We start from the raw sequence: 19,214 nt of genomic DNA on the forward strand, positions 1-19,214 counted from the left end.
AAAAAAAGATCACATTCTGATTCCTATTTCCTATGTAGATAGAGTATTTGCAAGGTAGGCAAAAAGTTATTATTTCACAACATGTCATCGTAAATGCATCAAGTTGAATATGGGGAAAAAAGTTAATAGTATAATTTATATCGTAAAAGCCAATAACATGCGCCGTACATTTTCTCGCCACTGATATAGCAGGCATTCGACAATAGCATCCCCAATTTTTTCAATATGAAGAGAGGGGGCCAAAAAAAAAGTGGAAAAGAGTGGAGTATGGGCTACCCATTTAACCAACCCATCTTCTGGCGCTGTAGAAGACACGGCCCCAAGGACCAATGTCACCCCACTCCTCAGCTTTGCTAGGCAGATAGCTGGCAATACCACCCAGAACAGTACGCTCGGGATGAGGCATGATAGCCAAGACACGACCATCAGCGTTGCGGATACCCGCAATACCCTCGGGACTGCCGTTGGGGTTGGCAGGGTACTTCATGGTCGGCTTGAGGGTGGCAGTGTCGACATACTGGACGACAGCACCGCCGTCGTTGACGAACGATTGAGGCGTAGTGCCGGAAGCGGGAGCGAACGAGGCGCGACCCTCTCCGTGGGCGACTGCGATGGGGAGAGAGGAGCCGTTCATGCCGTGCAGGAAGACACTGGGGCGGGAAGGATTGGGGTCGGAGACGCGGACCATGCAGACACGACCTTCGTACTGTTCGCTGGCGTTCCGCTCGAAGCTGGGCCAGTTCTGAGCGCCAGGGATCAGATCCTTAAGACGGGAAAGGAACTGGCAACCGTTGCAGACACCAAGAGCAAAAGTGTCAGGACGCTGGAAGAAGGACTGGAATTCGTTGCGGGTGTTCTCGTGCAGCAGGACAGACTTGGCCCAACCCTGACCAGCACCCAGGACATCACCGTACGAGAAACCACCGCAGGCGGCGAGACCAACGAAGCTGGAGAGGGATACACGGCCGGAGATGATGTCGGTCATGTGAACGTCAACAGCAGAGAAGCCAGCATTGCTGAAAGCAAAGGCCATCTCTGCTTGACTGTTTACACCCTGTTCACGGAGGATGGCAACACGGGGCTTGTTGCTGAAGGGGGACATTTGAGTCAGACTGGTCATAAAAGGCATGGCCTTGTCCTTCGGGTCGAAGGTCAGGTTCCAGGACAGACCAGGGTCGGCATCGTCGGCAATGCTGGCAAACTCCTGATCGGCGCAAGCAGCGTTGTCACGGATCTTCTGCATGTTGTAAGAGGTGGTGGCCCAGGTTTGCTGGAGGTTGGCGCGGCTGTTGCGGTACACCAGGGTGTGCTTGTGGTAGATGGTAAGGTTCGTCTTCGGCTTCTCGGAGACACGTCCAATTTTGTGGATCAGACCAGCAGGAGGACCGCAGGTGGCAAAGCAAGAGCGGAACTGAATTTCGTGCTCCTTGCGGACCTGGAACACGGCACCCAATTCCTCAGTGAAAAGAGTCTCCACAACGTCCTTGGTGCTGGAGCTGGAGCAAATGTTGTCGAGCATGATCTCAACACCGCAGCGTCCAGCAAACATCATCTCCGCAAGAGTGGTGAACAGACCACCGTCGGAGCGATCGTGGTAGGCCAGAACGATACCGGCGTCTTGCAAAGATTGCGTAGCATCGAAGAAGTCCTTGAAGATCTCAACATCACGCACGTCAGGGCATTCGTCACCAACCTGCTTGAAGACTTGAGCAAGAGCAGAACCACCAAGAGTCTTCCGACCGAAAGAAAGATCAACGAACATGAGAACAGTTTCGCCGACCTCCTCGGGACGCCGAAGGGCAGGAGTCCAGGTCTTCCGGAAGTTGCCAACAGGGGCGAAGGCAGTGATGACCAGAGACATGGGGGCAGTAACCTCTTTGGCTTCCTGAGAAGCCTCATCCTTCCACTTCATCTTCATGGACATAGAGTCCTTTCCAACAGGAATGCTGATGCCAAGCTTGGGGCAGAGATCCATACCAATGGCCTCAACAGCCTCATAGATGGCAGCACCCTCGCCTGGGTGGTTGCTAGCCGACATCCAGTTGGCGGAAAGCTTCACACGGCTCAGGCGGTCGACCAGGTCAGCGGCAGCAATGTTCATAAGAGATTCTGCGACTGCCATGCGCGCGGAAGCCGCGGGGGAGATCAAAGCAAGACTGGGCTTTTCACCCATGGCCATGGCCTCACCGGTCTTAACACCTTGAACCAACGCCGTGGCAGTGACAGCAACGTCGGAAACAGGAGTCTGCCACCGGCCAACCATCTGGTCGCGGGCAGTGAGACCACCGACCGTCCTGTCACCGATGGTGATGAGGAAAGACTTAGAGCCAACAGCAGGGAGAGACAGGACCCTGTTCGCAGCTTCACCAATGAGTTCGAGGTTGTTGGAGGCCATCGATGGGAGATACGTGGTGAGGCTGGCATCCACAGCGGGCAGCTTCAATTTGCGGGAATCCACGACCCTAGTCATCTTCGGAGGCTTTCCGAAAAGGACAGAGAGAGGCAGATCAATGGGCTTGGGGTATTCAGTGGAGTCCCTGTCCAAGAGAATAAGCCTCTTCTCTTCCTCCGACGTGCCACCACCACGGCCGACGACAGAGAAACCGCAACGCTCACGGTGAGCAATAGCAGTGAACTTGTTCATGCTCTCCTCGCCGACGGCCAGCACATATCTTTCCTGAGCTTCGCAGCACCAGATCTGCATGGGGCTCATGCTCTTGTCGGCACTGTCCACCTCACGAAGTTCGAAAGTGGCTCCCAGACCAGAGTCATGGATCAGTTCGGGAAGAGCATTGGAAAGACCTCCAGCACCAACATCATGAATAAACTTAATGGGGTTGTTGTCACCCATAGCCGTGCATGCGTTGATCACTTCCTGGGCCCTGCGCTGAACTTCAGCGTTCCCTCTCTGCACACTGGCGAAGTCAAGGTCGGCAGATCCTTCACCAGAGGTAATACTAGAGGCAGCACCGCCACCGAGACCAATCAGCATGGCAGGCCCACCCAGCACAACAAGGAAGGCTCCAGGCTTGACAGCCTCGGGCTTCTTGATGGCATGGTCGGGTCTAACAGTTCCGACACCACCAGCAATCATGATGGGCTTGTGGTAGCCGCGGAGCTCGGTCTGGCCGTTACCAACTTCGATCTCAGTCAAGAGGGTACGGAAGTAACCGGAAATGCAGGGCCGCCCGAACTCGTTGTTGTAATGAGCACTACCGATGGGTGCCTCGAGCATGATGTCCAGACTGCTTGCGATGTGGTTGGGCTTACCGACATCGAGCTCCCAAGGTTGCCTCAGATCCGGGATGAGGAGATCGGAAACACAGTAACCAGAGAGACCAGCCTTGGGCTTCGAACCCCGGCCCACGGCACCTTCATCACGAATCTCACCACCAGATCCGGTCGCAGCACCGGGGTAGGGGGAAACGGCTGTGGGGTGGTTGTGTGTTTCGACCTTAGCCAGGAAATGAACAAGTTCCTTAGTGTGGTTCCATTCACCAGTGGCCGAGTTGGGAGCCCAGAAAGCGGATTCGTCTCCTTCAAGGACAGCAGCATTATCGCTGTAGGCACTGACAGTGTACTCTGGATGCTTTTTGTGGGTGTTGCGGATCATGGCAAACAGACTGTTAGGCATCTGCTTTCCGTCGATGACCCACGACGCGTTGAACTGCTTATGACGGCAATGCTCGGAGTTGACCTGAGCGAACATGAACAGCTCGACATCGGTCGGATCGCGAGCAATAGGGCCATTGGGACCATAGGCTTCAGCCAGGTAATCTATTTCGGACTCTTCAAGAGCCAATCCGAGCCGCTTGTTTGCCTCCTGCAGGACCTCCTTGGGAGATTTGCCACTTCCGTGCAGGGGGATCGTCTCAAGCGGCAGACGGCTGTGCTCAGAGAACATCAGGTGCAAGTCAGGCTCTTCCTCGCTGATGACCTGAGTCATCCGATCGTGCAAGATGTCCTGGTATCCCGACTTGTACTCGCCAGAGCCTGCGCGCAGGCAGGAGATCTTCATACCCCGCTCAATGCGGTTGACGTATTTGCGCAGACCACAAACATGGGAGATACCGGTAGCCTGAGAGCTCCAGGGGGAGATTGTACCAGTGCGGGGGAAGATGTGGAAGACATCGGAAGGACCTTCTTCAGCGCTGAACGAGGGCGGGACGTCGGTAATATCGCCATAGTGAAGGAGCTGTTCCAAGACACCTTGTTGGGGAGCGTCCAGCGGCTGGGAGAGGTAAACATAATGAACCCATTGGGCACGGACATCCTGTGCACCAATGCTGGCAGCAATTGCACGACCACGAGAACGGGAGAAGGCAACAGAGCCAGGGATGGCCAAGTAGGTGGAGTCGGAGGCCATTGTGAAGTTGTGGGTATTCGGTCGGTGCGGGATTTAGGAAACAGGTGGGAGGGTAGATCGGAATGTAGTGTTGTACTTGAATAAGGGGAACAATGTAGTCCCCTGGATGAAGGTGTCACAGACACACCTCTCGCGTGCGAGTTCGACTGACTGAGGAGCACAGCGACGGGGCGTTGAGCTGCTCGTCGAGTCACAAAATTATTCTCCTCCACGGTTGCGGGTGGGAAAAACCACCCCGCGCTAATCCGCTTCCGGCTTATCGCCTCCTTATCGCTCACGTGACTGTCGCTTTTCCCCGGAAAACTATACGCTTCTGCCTCAGGCAGGAAGGTGATCGTCGATGACATTTTTAACATTCATCACAAGGTAGCTATGTGGGTGTCATGGAATGGATAGCTCACTAATATCAACTATAATCTGTTTGATGTAGCAGTTCATGATGAGACTAGTAGACCCAGAGTACCAAAATCACGTTCACCCAATGCCGTCAACGTCTTCGGAAAAAGCTGACTACAGACATTCCATCATCGAGCTTTGTCATGGATCATTCGAAAACAATCGGGCTGTTCAACTGAATGGAGCCAGGATAGGCCATTGCTCAGAGATCCTTGAGACGTTGAGTGGTTGATGAGCGGTTGATTGTGCCCGCTGATGTCGTGGAAAGGCCCATTCTCGATATTGTTCACCCTGTATGATTAAAGCATTTTCTGTTGGCCCAATTAGATGCAAAGATCAAAACTTACGATCTGATAAAGAAAATCAAACACATTCTGGTCTAGATTGATGGACTCCACAAGAATGTCCTGGCTCTCCTTTTCCATTACAAACCGATTGTCTCCATGTAGGGGAACTTTCCTATTTGGGAAACATGCTCCGAGGCACCATTCCGGGGTGCTGGCGGAAACCACGAAATCTTCAACTAACAGCAATGCACTTTAATTCTTGGCTTTGCAGCTTGGCAGCGGAGACTTCTTTTCATATGCAATGGGAGTGGCAGACTCAGGCCTTAGCGCTATAGATTTAGCATGAAAGCCACGCAATGCTCCATGGCGGCAAAGCCATGGTTCAATGGGCTTTTCACCAGAGACATATTCCATCTATCCGATTACTTCTATGAATGTCTTTCTGAAATGAGATGGCATACCTTGCAAGTCAAGATTTTCTAAGAGAGTGTTGAACTATGCACACCTTGTCTCCCTAAACTTACCTGAGAATATGCGCCGATATTGGACACGCGCTTGCATCTAATGAAATTGAAGAAAGCATGATAAAGCCTTTTCTGCTGAGGCCAATAAGTAGGAGTCGGGATATAGTACTTCTACTCTCGTGGCATATTCCCTGATCAGGCTAGCTCTCTAACTTCCTGATAGAGTAAGATATCTGCTAGCCGGCCCGACATACTGCCCTACGTACTGCCCTTTCAGGAAATATGTCTCCCATGGATACTTGGACTTCCTTCTACCTCGTATACGACCGAACTAAAACCTTCAAATACCGGCGATCATAGCAGGCATGGCCGTCTATATATACAAGCAAAGCCCTCGCGTGGCTACTGGGGTTTACATGTACATCTCAAAACAATATTGATCATTGCACGGGTGTCTGCCTCGCACGACGACCTCTCAAGATATGGATGAAACATACCATTCCAACTATTCAAATAATCATGTCTCACGAGCTATCACAACTGAGACCGATCCGTTGGATCTACCCTATCGTCAGGTGACCGAGAACGCCAACATGGAGGAATACACGACGGAAACCACCACAGGAGAAATCATCAAACCAGTTCGGTCCGCGGCTACAGGGAAAACGGAAGACTGGAAGCTGGTAACCTTCAGCATCGACGATCCCGAGAACCCAAAGAATTGGTCCAAAGCCTTCAAATGGTATTGTACCATGGTGGTCTCGTTCACATGCTTTGTCGTCGCTTTCGCCAGTAGTGTCATCACGGCCGATATCGAAGGCCCTGCAGAACAGTTTGGGGTTTCCCGAGAGGTTAGTCTTGTTGTCGTTACTGTGTTCGTTATTGGATTTGGTGTCGGTAAGTCTCTCTGAGTGATTTGGCTTGATAAGCTTCTCTGACTAGGCTCAGGTCCTATGGCTTTTGCCCCCCTGTCCGAAATGGTGGGCAGGCGGATGATATACGCAAGCACGCTCTTACTAGCTGTCATTTTCATTATTCCCTGCGCCGTAGCTCCAAATATTGGAACCCTTATCGTCTGCAGAGCTATTGACGGAATCGCATTCAGTGCTCCCATGACGCTAGTGGGTGGTACTTTGGCCGATCTTTGGAAAAATGAAGAACGAGGCGTTCCGATGGCAGCGTTCTCAGCCAGTCCATTTATTGGGCCTGCCATTGGACCTCTGGCTGGTGGTTATCTTGCCGACGCTACGAACTGGAAGTGGCTTTACTGGTTGCAGTTAATCCTGGCCTTCGTTGCTTGGGTGCTGATCACCTTCACTGTTCCAGAGACGTATGCACCAACTCTTCTCAAGCGGAGAGCGAAGAAGTTGAGAAAACAAGAGGACGATCCTAGCTACGTGACGGAAACGGAGCTAGATTCTCGACCTATGGGCGAGAAGTTGCGGGTGTTCCTCTTCCGTCCATTCCAGCTTCTGTTCCTAGAACCCATTGTTCTGTTCATTGCACTTTACATGTCGGTTCTATACGGTTTGCTGTACATGTTCTTCGTTGCGTGAGTAGTGCACTGGCTGCTGTTGTGCCCTTCGTACTAACTGTCAACTTAGGTACCCTGTGGTATATCAATCCGGGAAAGGATGGAGTGCCGGCTCGACCGGTCTTATGTTCATCCCACTTGCCATTGGCGTGCTAATGAGTGCAGCTTGCGCGCCTTTTGTCAACAAGCATTATCTGTCTCTCTATGCTAAGTACGGAGGAAAGCCCCCTGCTGAAGCTCGATTGATTCCGATGATGTTTTCTTGTTGGCTTATCCCCATCGGACTGTTCATTTTCGCTTGGACCTCATATCCCACTATCCATTGGATTGGACCTGCCATTGGAGGCTGGCCAGTCGGATTCGGTTTTATCTTCTTATATAATTCGGCCAATAACTATCTTGGTATGCTCGTCCTGAAAGACTGTAAGAATTTCTTTGCTGACTTATTTTTTAGTGGATACGTACCAGCACCAGGCCGCATCTGCGCTTGCCGCTAAGACATTCCTTCGCTCAATGTGGGGTGCATCTACTGTACTATTTACTGAGCAGATGTATGATCGTCTTGGGTACCAGTGGGCAAGCTCGTTGCTTGCTTTCATTGCGCTGGCTTGCTGCGCGATTCCGTACGTCTTCTACTTCAAAGGAGCGTCCATTCGGCGGTTCTCGCGTTATGCCTTCAGTGACGACGAAGAGAATGGTGAGAAAAGTTAAGCAGTCGCAAAGAAGCTGCACGAAGCCCAATTTATCATCTGGGCTGCTTGAATCTAACATAATACCCAATATATACTCAACTAATCTCTGCTCTTAAACCCTGCAAAACGCCTGAAAGAGAGATGCGTTGTTGATACAAAGCATTTATGTACACCACGTCTCTCTTAATATATGACTCATGGATATTTAGAAGAATTTTATGCAGCATGTTGCAGACCGAGAATGAAACTTGCAAGACTATGCTAAACTTGGGCATGGTGTCTGACAGCACATCATAGCCCTTCCTGCATGTTAAGTACTTGGATCTTGATAAAATAGAGATTATATAAATTCAGTAGATTAACACCCATTAATAGACTTTTCTGTCTCTGATTATTTTTCACGTGATTACAACTGGTGGTCAATGTGCGGTCAAGTTGTTAAACAAAAACCATGTTACATTCCTTGGCGGGTGGAGATCTGATGTCGCTCTTGGCTATGAATAACATGCAAAATTACCACTCGCAATCGAAATCAATGAAAAGTTCGGGTTGGTATAAGTTCGAATGTGGATTACTAAAGTAGAATGTATGTTAGATTGGCCGAGAATGTTACATTCAATAATCTTTTCACCCTCGCTCCGCGGAGCATTGACAGATCACCCGATCCGGCGACCCATAAGCTACTACTGCTACAACAACGACTTTGTGGACACTTCGAAACCAGTAAGTTACATCGCAGCTTCAGCTTAATTTGTAGGGTTTGCTCCGCAGTTGCAATTTTGCTACTAAGCTATTTGTTCAAGGTTCCAGTCTATAATCACAGAGTGACATGCTCGAATAAACCTGCAACTACGTCTATGCTTGTTGACACTTACGATGCACACAACAACACTAATCTCGCTATGTATCTCTGCAGGCACTGCCATGGCCCAGACAGCAGCTGGTGTTTGGCCACAGACCAAGACCAACCTAGGGGTCTCATTTGGAGATAATATCATAACTCCAGGGGCCTGGATAGAACCAAACGGTACGTAGCTCCTGTTACGACCAGCGTTCTTCCATATCAGCAGAGCGAAGTCCCAGCACTATATTTATCTAGTATGCTAATTTCGTCCAAAATAGATACTACATACCCGACCGTGTATCCCGGTTACTCTACAAGCTCCTACCCGGGAACATATATGCTCATGATGGTGGATTACGATGTTGCTGATTCGGCCTTCGCCACGTTGGACCAATACTCAAGCCTTGTACCTGGTCGATTGGTCAACACAACAACTCGTCTGCACTGGTGGGGATGGAACTACACACTGCAGGACGGGAAATTCATCAATACTAGCAATGCTCTGGCGTCGTATCACCCTGCGCAGCCTGCAACAAGCAGAGTACACGACTTTACCTTATTCCTGTTTGATCAGCCACAGGACTATGCTCCACCGCAGGATGTCCTGGATGGTCTGTTGGAGGAGCATGATCCAAGGCATAACTTCACGTTGGCTCCTATTGTTGAAGCTGTCGGTAATCCACTGGCTGCAACGTATTTTTGGAGTTCGACGCCTGGTGTGCCGGATAACAGCTCAGCGACGTACACGTACTCCTGGGAGAAGATTTGAGGACCATAATGATAAGAAATCTTCGTCAAACTGCGATTATGAGATTGGTTTGTCTGTCATTCAGCATGCAATGGGGCGAGTGACGGAAGGATCTACTTACAATCCTTGATCCCGTTAGATTAGCGTCCGTCACTAGAATAGCTTGGCTGTTAAATAACCCCATACCTAGATATGCCAAGGCAGTTGTAGATAGCGCAGGATACAAGTAGGACTTTCAATCTGGAATGCTATCACGTTGGTTAGGAAGCCATAGTACCAGCCACTGCCTTACGTCACCGGCCATGATAGTCCAGATAGGGTTTAGGGCACCGCCAAGCTTTCCCCTCTTAGACACGTGACTATATACTATGATTAGTCATGGGATGCTGGACGGGGTCGGTGCTCGGCCAAGTCCGTCTTCAGCATTTCGTCTTTGCGCCCAGCTCTCGCGGTGATATTCTTGCTGCGAGATGATGCGAACCTGGCTCATCTGAACCGACATTACAAACCTGCTGCCAATGGACTAATTATATAGTACTCACTATCGATGTGAAACCTGCAACCTACAACGACTGCCACCGCCGCATTCTTTTCTCCCGCTCGACTCCGCTACGTTCATGTGGGAAAGCATCAGAATACCAGCAACACGCACTCATTAATCTAGCCGAATCGCCGATCATATCTCAGATCGAGTCTTTCTTTTATCATTTTTATTTCACATAGCCTTGCAATGACGTCCCCATATCAGCCGTCCGTGTCGTACTCGCCGTCCGTAGCGGGCCCCGACATGACGGCTTCAGGTCCTTCGACTGCCTCATCCAGACCAGTCTCCGACCTGCCCCAATCTCAGGTTGACGCGATCATCCGAACGAAGCGAAAGGCCCGCGAACCTAAAGCCTGTTACCCTTGTCACGCCCGCAAAGTTAAGTGCGATCGAAACCTACCTTGCGACGGTTGTGTCAAACGCGATCATGCCGATCTTTGTTCATACGAGCGTCCCTCGAAAAAGCGCGTCATGACCGGCTCGCTTCCGCAATCCTATCCCGATGGCCCTATCCCTGGTAGCCAGCCTACGGGCGCAGAGAATCTCGGGTACGCGCCCGAGCCTCCCGTGCGTCTAAAGCAAGAACCGGGTGTGAGCCGGCCAAGTATAACAGCAGCCGGCGGCCGTGTGTCGATTGCGCGCGAGGAATGGGACAATGTTCGCACGAGATTGAAGGAGATGGAGCAAACCATCAATAACCTGCGGGTGGGTCTGGAAAAGGCCGAGGAAGGGCCGGCTTCGACGCTGGAGACGAGCAGCGTGCGGAGCGGGGATGCGAGTAACAGATCCAAGGGTGCCTCCCCGGAACGAGAGGGCATACATGCGCCGAATACGTTTGGTGAAGGCACTGTACACCTGGGATCTAGGTCTGTTTTGGCCTACATCTTGAACAATAAGTCGGGTTCGGATCAGCTTCAAGCGCTCCTTGAGGGTGGGATTCTGCCGAAGCTGGGTCTGGATAACGAGTCTGCGACGTATCCGTTCGTTGACCTGTGGTCATCGGATATGTCATCCTTTGATATAAGCGCCGTCTGCAGCGCACTGCCGAGTGACCAACAGTGCAAAGAGTTAGTCTGCACCGACAGCTGATTTGGTAGTGTTGTGGAGTTAACGAAGGTTGCTACAGGTTTTTCTACTACTACCGGGATATAGCAGGCGCCATCTACCCGGTGCTGGAAGATGTCCCACAATTCGAGATGAACCTCGATCTTATGCTGCGGAATAGAGCTGCCATGGGTGGTATGTATCGGGCGGATGCCGATCAGGCCCAGAAACCTTTTGGTGTCACTATCGCCTATATGGGATTGCTGTTTGCCGTTCTTGCTTCCGGCTGCCAATCGTCGGATTTGCCAGGAAAGGAAAGAGAGCTTACATCTCAAGTATACGGTAAGTTCTGTCTGCTTTGTGGTAGAAAGCAGGTGCTGATCTATTGCAGTATGCTGCTCCTACCAATGTCTTCGAATGACCAACTTCCTATCCCAGCCCACAATAGACGCCATGCAGACGCTGCTTGTGATTGGGAACGTGCTATCGTACAACATGAACCCCGGGATATCGTATGTTCTCCTTGGTATGACCCTTCGAATGGGGCTGGCGCTCGGCTTGCATGTGGAGTCTGGTCATTTCACCGCAGCTGAGCGATATCGTAGACGCCACGTGTGGTAAGTTTCTCGACTGCATTACGATGAACAGCGGCTAACGAACTCTAGGTGGTCCATGGCATGGCAAGATAGTCACTTCTCCCTTTCCTATGATCGGCCGTCGACGACAGCCGTCAGCCAGCCAGAAATAGCTTACAAGGATGACCGGAAGCCCGGCGAGCTCTCATATTTCGAGACATTGTGTCGGATCATATCACTAGCGCTGGAGGTGGTCCGCAGCCGGATGCTGAGCCCGCACTCACAACTAAGCTATAAAACGATCCAAACCTACAAAGAACGGATCCAACAAATCATGATAGAGGCCAAGCCACATCTTCGAGACCGCAAATACTGCCTTTCAGCAACCGAACACCTCGAACGGGTCGTCCTCAAGCTGCACTCATCTTACTTCTCTTCTGAGCTCTGCCGGCCAGCGCTCAAAGCAAACGCCGACATCAGTGACCCCGCCTTATCCAGCATGCGCACCGACTGCGTGAGCAACCTGATGACTACTGTGGAAGCCTATGTTGAGATGCACACCGTCAGTTCCCACGCCTCACGGTCATGGATTGCCCTACAACGCGCCATCGGCTCTATCTTCCTACTGGCAGTCACAGAGGAAGTCAAGGGCCACTCCCGGTTCTGGACCCTCCTACAACAACTCAAGATGATCATCGCCGAACGAGCCAACATCGAGGGTGACTACGGAGCCGCCACAGAAGCCGCCGCGGTCCCACCAGTCGACAGCAGCGCCCGACTCGGTGCAGCCACAAGACCCCCAAGTACCACAGCGCCCAGCCCCGCGGGTCTGAACTCAGCATCCCCAGCCTCCGCCGCTGTGGCCGTCGACACGCAGACTCAATGGGCCAAGCCCTTGACAAAGACCCTTCGTGCGTTAGAGAAATTGGAAGGAGCATTCAATGCCCAGGCAGCTCGTGCCAGTCAAGCAGGATCACCGAATTATCTCAACCCGGGCATGGGCGTTCCGCCTGTGTCGGCTAGCATGACGCCGAGTCTCGGATCCTTGCCGCCGCCCACGCCAGAGAGCTCTACCAGCGGCGAGTGGACGATACCTAATATTCTTGACAGAGCGCAGGAGTACATCCACCCGCCGCTCTGGAGCTGAGGGATGCCAATATAGGCTGTACATTTGTTTTATTCATCTAGGCGTCTGATATATTATGCATCGATATAGGGGATTGGTTGGCTGGGATGGCACGGCCGGCGCAAATGAAAACGGGACATGTATTGACTTTTATCTAGTTCCTACTATCATATATTCAAATTTACTCACCCACAATCTTTACTTCCATTCAACCTTCCAACAGTCCACATGACTCATATCACATACAGTGCAATAAAAGCATATTCAATCCCTCGCAGGTAATATCTGCCCCACACACTCCCCAAACCCAACCCCTTCTCCAGCCCAAGCCGTCAACCTCACCACATCCCCATCAACCAGATACCCCCTCTCCTCCCCATCACCTCCTTCCAACTTCACCCTCTTCTTCCCCCCCGCAGTCACCTCCAAAAGACACCCATACGACCCCTCCTCCTCCCCACTCACCGTCCCCGTCCCCAAAATATCCCCCGTGCGCAAATCACACCCCGTACTCGCCAAATGCGCACACATCTGTCTGATACTCCAGAAGAGGTCCTTCGCATTACCCCGTCCCAGCACAGTACTACTACCACAACTGCCGCCTTCCAGCTCCGTCACAACACTAATATCATAATTAAACTCCCCCGGATCCTGCAAATGCGCCGGGAGGGAAACTCTCGGCTCCGGACCGGGCGTCTTGAACGGCTGCAGTGCATCCAGAGTGACGATCCAAGGGGAGATTGTAGTCGCGAAGTTCTTCCCATTTAGTGGGCCGAGTGGGATCATTTCAAGGCCTTGGATATCGCGTGCTTATTCCACCGGCTGGTTAGTACTGTCTATATGCAGTGGAAAAAATATAAAGTAAGGGGGGATACTCACCACTCCAATCATTCAACACCACCAACCCAAAAATATGTTGCTCCGCATCTTGGGCCTTGAGGCCCTGTCCGCGAGGGAGGGGCTTACCGATGATGATCCCCAGTTCGAGCTCGTAGTCTAGTGCGCGACATGGCCCGAATATGACTTTCTTTGTCTGTGGGAAAGAGGGATCGGTTCGGTCGTAGAAGTGCCCTGATGGTCTGGTAACCGGGGTGCCGGACACGGAGATGGTGCTGGCGCGGCCGGCGTAGCCAATGGGGAAGTGGAAGAATGCTGGGGGTGGGGCCGGGTGGTTTAGGATGATTTGCCCGGCGTGTTGGTTGTGGGGGAGGCTGGCGCTGTAGTCTATTTGTGGTGCGGACTTGTTAATGGTGGGGACTTTGTGGAGAGTGACTCAGGGGATGGGAGGTTATGTACCGGTGAAAGAAGGTATAGAGACGGGGAGATGCATGGTTACGGTGGTGATGTCTGCAGTGCTGGATGCGGGAAGGGAAGAGGTGGATGAAGTTTGCAGGATGGATTGCAAGACATGGCGGACTTGGGTTTGGGTGTTTCGGGGGAGGGAGGCAAAGGGGTTAAGGGTGGTGTTGGAGAAGATGTTCTCGGGGAGAGATGGGATGGAGGAGAAGAGGCCGGCGGATTGGAGGTCGGAGAGGAAGATGACGGTGTTGTTGAGGCGGGTTGCGCATTGTGGGGTGGGATGGGAGGGTGAGGAGGCGATGCCGTAGGGGAGGTTGTGGATGGAGAAGTGGTCAGAATAGGAGGGAGAGGTCATTTTGGCTGTTTTGTCTCTTTTATGCTGTCTGAGGAGTGAGTATGCTTGCTTTGATCTTTTCGATATCTAGTATACGGAATAGTTGATGTTTTATAGTTCGTAAATGCGGAGATTGGCCCGTCGGAAGAATGCAGTTCGCGCCCACATCCCGATGGTTGAAGTTATCCGCCAGATTTATCCGAGGATATACTGGGATGAAGGTTTCGTTGTCTATGACTTTCTGTGGACGGATTTTGGTTTGGTAAGGATAGGACAGATGTTGACGAGTTGCCATGGGAGATAATATGAGAGTAACAATGTATTATTCTCTGCATGGTAAGCTGCCACATACCATTTGAGGGTTATGGCTAGGATGTACTCTTGAAGCAAATATCGATTTGTTGATATGTTCGGCTCTGTATCAGATAATCTTATTAGCAGAAAATTGGTACGGGGTATCATGATGAAAGGCTACGCAGAGAAAGAGAGCCACTGGCCTTATGTGGAGAACTGCTATAGCTCTCCGCACTATTATCAATGAAACCTGCCAAGCCTGTCAGGCATACGACCCACAACCCTAACCAGATTCCATTGCTAATGGCCATTGCTTGCCATGTAATATTCCGATTGAGTAGAACCGAAGAAGTTTATTAGAGCTCTTCCTCATCCGAGTATCGCAGTAAGAGGTGATGACCAGGATGTTGAGCAGGCCAATGACTTGCGCTGGATAAGCGCATGTGTCGTCTTACATATCGCCAACACTGCAGATGGCGAGTGCCACGTACTAGATAGATAGTTATTACTAGCTAGCTAGCTAGCTAGCCATACATGGGTGAGCGTCCACAGATACTTAGTACTTATCATCCTTACCTTTGCTAGGGGAATTCTAGGCGTTCCAGTCAATGTGTGGCAGAGAGTCTCATGACAATGGTGAAACAGGGACAGGGAAGGAATAGCTTGTATGAATGTTAAACTTGGGATGATCACCATGAAGATACTGAGGAGGGTTCCTGTAGGCAAAGATGTCAGGCGCTCACTAGCTGGGAAGACATGATATGAGAATGATAAATCAAGATCCTGAGTACCCCATTCAAATTATCGGGATAAATCAGTCCTTTAATTATACTCCTGCGTTGGAAATATTTGAATATTTATTTCATTGAAATTTTTGATTTCTATTATCTCTTTTGCACTGACAGGATTGGGATTATCCAAGACCCAATTAAAAACTTCCAATGAACGCGTCGATGAACAGTACTTCATGAAGAAACAGTTGTATCTCACCACAGCCATAGCACCTGCAAATGAAGCTGTAGAATATACTAGCGACCCCCTTCCCTTTACACCCACGCCTCATAATGATGGCCTACATACATTTATTTTCATATGCTATTTGATTTGGCACCCTTCATGAAGGCTGGTCAAAGAAGTAAAGATCGCTTCAGTGACGTGTCTACGATTGACTTCCAGAACTTGGACGCGCCGACATTAGCCAAAATCTATTTGGAGACTGAATTACTAAGATTGCCTACTAACAAGATGTACACAGAGCGGAATTGTACTGTTATGTGCCGATTGAACTCATACTAGTACCCACGTAGCCAGTGCTAACATCCATCACTTATCAGAGGCTCGCTCAACGGCGATTTTCAAAAGCATCTATCTATTATTGCCTGCTTTCAATACTCCGCCTATCACATATCTGCAATGCACCAGGTTGTTCTGCAAGTGCTGCTCTAAATGAAATCTACGCGCATGGCCAGATGTCTTGCCTAAACAGTTCTGCTGGAAATCCCAATATATCACATCATATTATCATCAACACAAAACAACACATCAAGCTCTTCACATTCACAAGTAATAATTACAATATAAAACGCGAGCCAGTTCAACTACACCAGCCAGTAACATACTTATTTACACCCAATGTAGCAAACAACACACGTAAGTAGGCAACTACCAGCATAAAGGCAGGTCATTACCCTTGCTCCGGCTACATATGCATACATATCATGCACAATCGAAGTAAGAACTAATTATGTGTAGGTACTCCTGTATGTAGATGCAAACCTACCTGACCGCCACCGGTACATACATGAACTCCGTGCATTAGTCCAGTCCAATCTGCGAGGATTAAAAAGTAAATCGATCCCAACCACTGAGACATTCGGAAAAGAAGGGAGACAAACTACGGAGTATTAATTAATAACGAGATCAGCATGGGTAAGGTACCTTGTTGTTACAATACATGCTCTAGCTCCATTTTTCCCCCGCGAGAGCTTCGAGAACAGAGCACGACAGTTGCGGCTGTTACAGTGGAGAGTGGATTAAATTGTTATCGACGTGCTAGGTTTGAGACCGATAGGACGGGATTGAAATAACGTGTGGCGCAGTTGGGGGGGCTGGAAGTAGGTGCGAAGAACGGCGGGGTGTGATAATGATGAGGAGTGAGGGTTGAGGTCTTCAAGAATTGGGGTTAAGGTGGTGATTCACCTCATAGACGAGCCGGTTATGCAGGAACATAAGTACGTACGTATCTCGGGCTTTGATCAATGCCTAACACTCGGTTTATACACTGATATGGCATGATGTATGTGCTATTGTGGAGCTTGTTGCTATCTTTGGCTGTTGATTGTGGTGTGTAAGAAATGTCTTAGGGAAGATGGCATTCTTCAGCAATGGCCACTGCGGCGAAGGGTAGGTAGGTTGAAGGGGGGATTAAAAAGATAAAAAGGGGAAAAAGAACACTTGGCCAGTGTGGAACCATATTTAGCTATTCTTCAGCTGCAATGGATGCTCGGGATTATAATTCATTGGCGCCTACAAGGTGAAAAGTTTCCTATCGGGCTATTGTGGTAGACTGAGGGCATAATTGCTTCTTTCATTCAGATCAATGCAGCGGGCGCTTAACTCCGACTGCCGCATATGGGCAAACATATCCACGCCCTGAACTTGTGGATACCATGCCAAGAGTCTGACCTTAATACCAGGTATATCAGGAAATTGCTTGGATGCAATGAGAGAAGAAATAATCGAAATCGCTAGTTATCCGATGTGGTCTTGTGTGCCATCTATTCTCCAATGCAGGCAATGGAACATTCATGTAGTATTATATATATCAGGCAACTCAAAGCATCATCAACTGCAGATTGTCTCCAGACTGCATTTGGTGTATTGGACAAATAGTGGGTGCAGACGTTCCCGAGCTAATCCAATCACCTGAAGCTATTAGGCTCTGGCATTGACATTGCGAATCATGCATACCCAGTGGACTCGAGGACGCGGGCAATTCGACTGCGCTGCCGCCAGGTGGCGATGACTGGGATGTTGGAAGGGGTGCTGGAAGACCCGGCGGATGGTTATTAGGTGAAAGTACAATAATCGCCTTGGGACGTGATGAGCCAGAATTTATGGCTTGCATAATATGGGGAAGGGACGCTTCTGAGGAGCAGTCAGTATCGGATCATTCCAATTATACTTCAGCGACAAATTCCGCGTACCTGTTGCTATGTAATAAAAGGAGGATCCTGGGTACTGAGCTGTACCATTCCACTGTTCAGTGAGAGGAAGGTTGGAATCCAACGAGGGATAAATGTTGTTCATGTTCTGTAGTTCAGGAGTGATAGGATTCGACCGAGGATAGTAGACACTGTTTCTCAGGGCGGATGAGGGGGAGGTGGCATCGAGGTCATTCGGAGTATCGTATACGGAGGGGAAGGATGGCTGAGAAGATAGGACGGGTATCGAGCCCAGAGCGCTATTGCAGGATGAACAGATGACTCTTGATTGTGGGAAGTACGTGGAGCCCAAAGCCGACGAGGCATCCTGAATGGGAGATGAGGGATGTCCTTCAGTGTCGAATATTGGCGGCATTCGATCGACAGGTGACGGAGTAAGTGTGCTGGGATGGTCCCAACCGTTTAAGCTGGCTGCTGCTCGCAGCTCACTGGCAATAACGCGTTCTTGGAGCTTGGCAATGCGATCTCGGATCTTGCGCCCTGCTAACTATTAACTGACTTTCATTTAAATCTATCATAGTGGAAATAACTCACGATGATTTCGTTGTGAGAGCCGATTCTGTAATCTTCTCCTCTCGATAGGGTCCTGCTTCTGCCCTGGGGCATCGTTGGAATTTTTGTCTTCTTTTGACGGTGGCCGCATCTTCGTGGACATTATATGGGCCGTGTTGATTGTGTGTCGGAAATCGTCAATAGGGCCTGATGTATCAGTATTAGGTTTATGTCACTTTGATAATGGGAAATATCATAAAGAATATAGGTTTCGCGCCCCAAGTCCTGGGAAAAGCGCCTCTGGTAGCGCAGCTCGGAAATAGTTTGTATAAAAAGTGTCGTTAAGCGTGTGCCGCTCTCCTGGTAATATGGAATATTGCTACCTTCGCTTACAGAAAATCTTACACGCATTCAGTTCAGCGTATAGGCTCAATAGACCTGGCGCTCGGAGCTTGTAGAGCATTCATATGTCGGGTTTGATTGGTTGTGTCATCCAGATTTACGAGGTTTCGCAATGAGTGCAACATAATCCCGGGCAAGGCCAAGGAAAGAGGAGGCGCCGAAGGAAGTATTTGAATCCCCACCGCAGCAGGTTACTCGGCCACTTCACTATGTCCGTCGGTTCATGCTTTTCAAGCGTCTGGGTTGGACTGGCCTACTTCCCATCCGGCTTGCTGGTACTTGGCCCGTGGTTTTCTTGACCACGTTCCGCTACCAAGTCTGCAGCCTTGATCCTTGTCCCACATCTTTCTTTGGTAGTAGATGTGCCCGGGAAGCAATAAACCATGGCTTCAAGGCGCGAGCAAGGCTTTTTGTGGCGCTGCTGATCATCGGGGTTAGGTCAAACAATGATCAATAAAAGGCTCTTAACCAACATGGAATTTGTCGGACAATAGAGATCGGTCCAGATCAGCCTACTGAGACCCCTCATCTCATTCGTAGCACGTACAC

General features: G+C 50.2%; 6 protein-coding genes across 6 annotated transcripts; 3 read left to right on the forward strand and 3 right to left on the reverse strand.

Annotated features, from left to right (window-relative positions):
• Positions 1-34: 34 nt before the first annotated feature.
• BO83DRAFT_381000 (phosphoribosylformylglycinamidine synthase) lies at positions 35-4,529 on the reverse strand. The gene has a single exon (XM_025531885.1). The coding sequence runs from the start codon at positions 4,364-4,366 to the stop codon at positions 281-283; it is 4,086 nt and encodes a 1,361-aa protein (XP_025385104.1). The 5' UTR covers positions 4,367-4,529; the 3' UTR covers positions 35-280.
• A 1,466-nt stretch (positions 4,530-5,995) lies between these two features.
• Positions 5,996-8,489, forward strand: BO83DRAFT_451930 (MFS transporter; the record flags this gene model as incomplete). Its single annotated transcript, XM_025536849.1, has 5 exons — positions 5,996-6,410; positions 6,462-7,065; positions 7,118-7,449; positions 7,502-7,744; positions 8,323-8,489. 5 exons carry the CDS (start codon positions 5,996-5,998, stop codon positions 8,487-8,489), a joined length of 1,761 nt encoding a protein of 586 aa, XP_025385105.1.
• BO83DRAFT_344049 (uncharacterized protein) lies at positions 8,453-9,486 on the forward strand. The gene is made up of 3 exons (XM_025528714.1): positions 8,453-8,766; positions 8,862-9,382; positions 9,453-9,486. Exons 1-2 carry the CDS (start codon positions 8,616-8,618, stop codon positions 9,350-9,352), a joined length of 642 nt encoding a protein of 213 aa, XP_025385106.1. The 5' UTR covers positions 8,453-8,615; the 3' UTR covers positions 9,353-9,382; positions 9,453-9,486.
• Positions 9,487-9,774: 288 nt separating this feature from the next.
• Positions 9,775-12,743, forward strand: BO83DRAFT_419590 (putative C6 transcription factor). Its single transcript, XM_025534890.1, has 4 exons — positions 9,775-10,942; positions 11,002-11,261; positions 11,311-11,536; positions 11,585-12,743. The coding sequence occupies exons 1-4, from the start codon at positions 10,062-10,064 to the stop codon at positions 12,639-12,641; spliced, it is 2,424 nt and encodes an 807-aa protein (XP_025385107.1). The 5' UTR covers positions 9,775-10,061; the 3' UTR covers positions 12,642-12,743.
• Positions 12,744-12,884: 141 nt separating this feature from the next.
• Positions 12,885-14,274, reverse strand: BO83DRAFT_439888 (fumarylacetoacetate hydrolase family protein; the record flags this gene model as incomplete). Its single annotated transcript, XM_025536211.1, has 3 exons — positions 12,885-13,429; positions 13,500-13,844; positions 13,917-14,274. 3 exons carry the CDS (start codon positions 14,272-14,274, stop codon positions 12,885-12,887), a joined length of 1,248 nt encoding a protein of 415 aa, XP_025385108.1.
• Positions 14,275-17,391: 3,117 nt separating this feature from the next.
• Positions 17,392-18,919, reverse strand: xanC (transcription factor xanC; the record flags this gene model as incomplete). Its single annotated transcript, XM_025529744.1, has 4 exons — positions 18,306-18,919; positions 17,754-18,251; positions 17,518-17,694; positions 17,392-17,459 (listed from the first exon to the last, which is right to left on the reverse strand). Exons 1-4 carry the CDS (start codon positions 18,424-18,426, stop codon positions 17,392-17,394), a joined length of 864 nt encoding a protein of 287 aa, XP_025385109.1. The 5' UTR covers positions 18,427-18,919.
• Positions 18,920-19,214: the final 295 nt, after the last annotated feature.

Source organism: Aspergillus eucalypticola, assembly GCF_003184535.1.
Source record: "Aspergillus eucalypticola CBS 122712 chromosome Unknown BO83scaffold_24, whole genome shotgun sequence".
In the NCBI taxonomy this organism is placed as follows: domain Eukaryota; kingdom Fungi; phylum Ascomycota; class Eurotiomycetes; order Eurotiales; family Aspergillaceae; genus Aspergillus; species Aspergillus eucalypticola.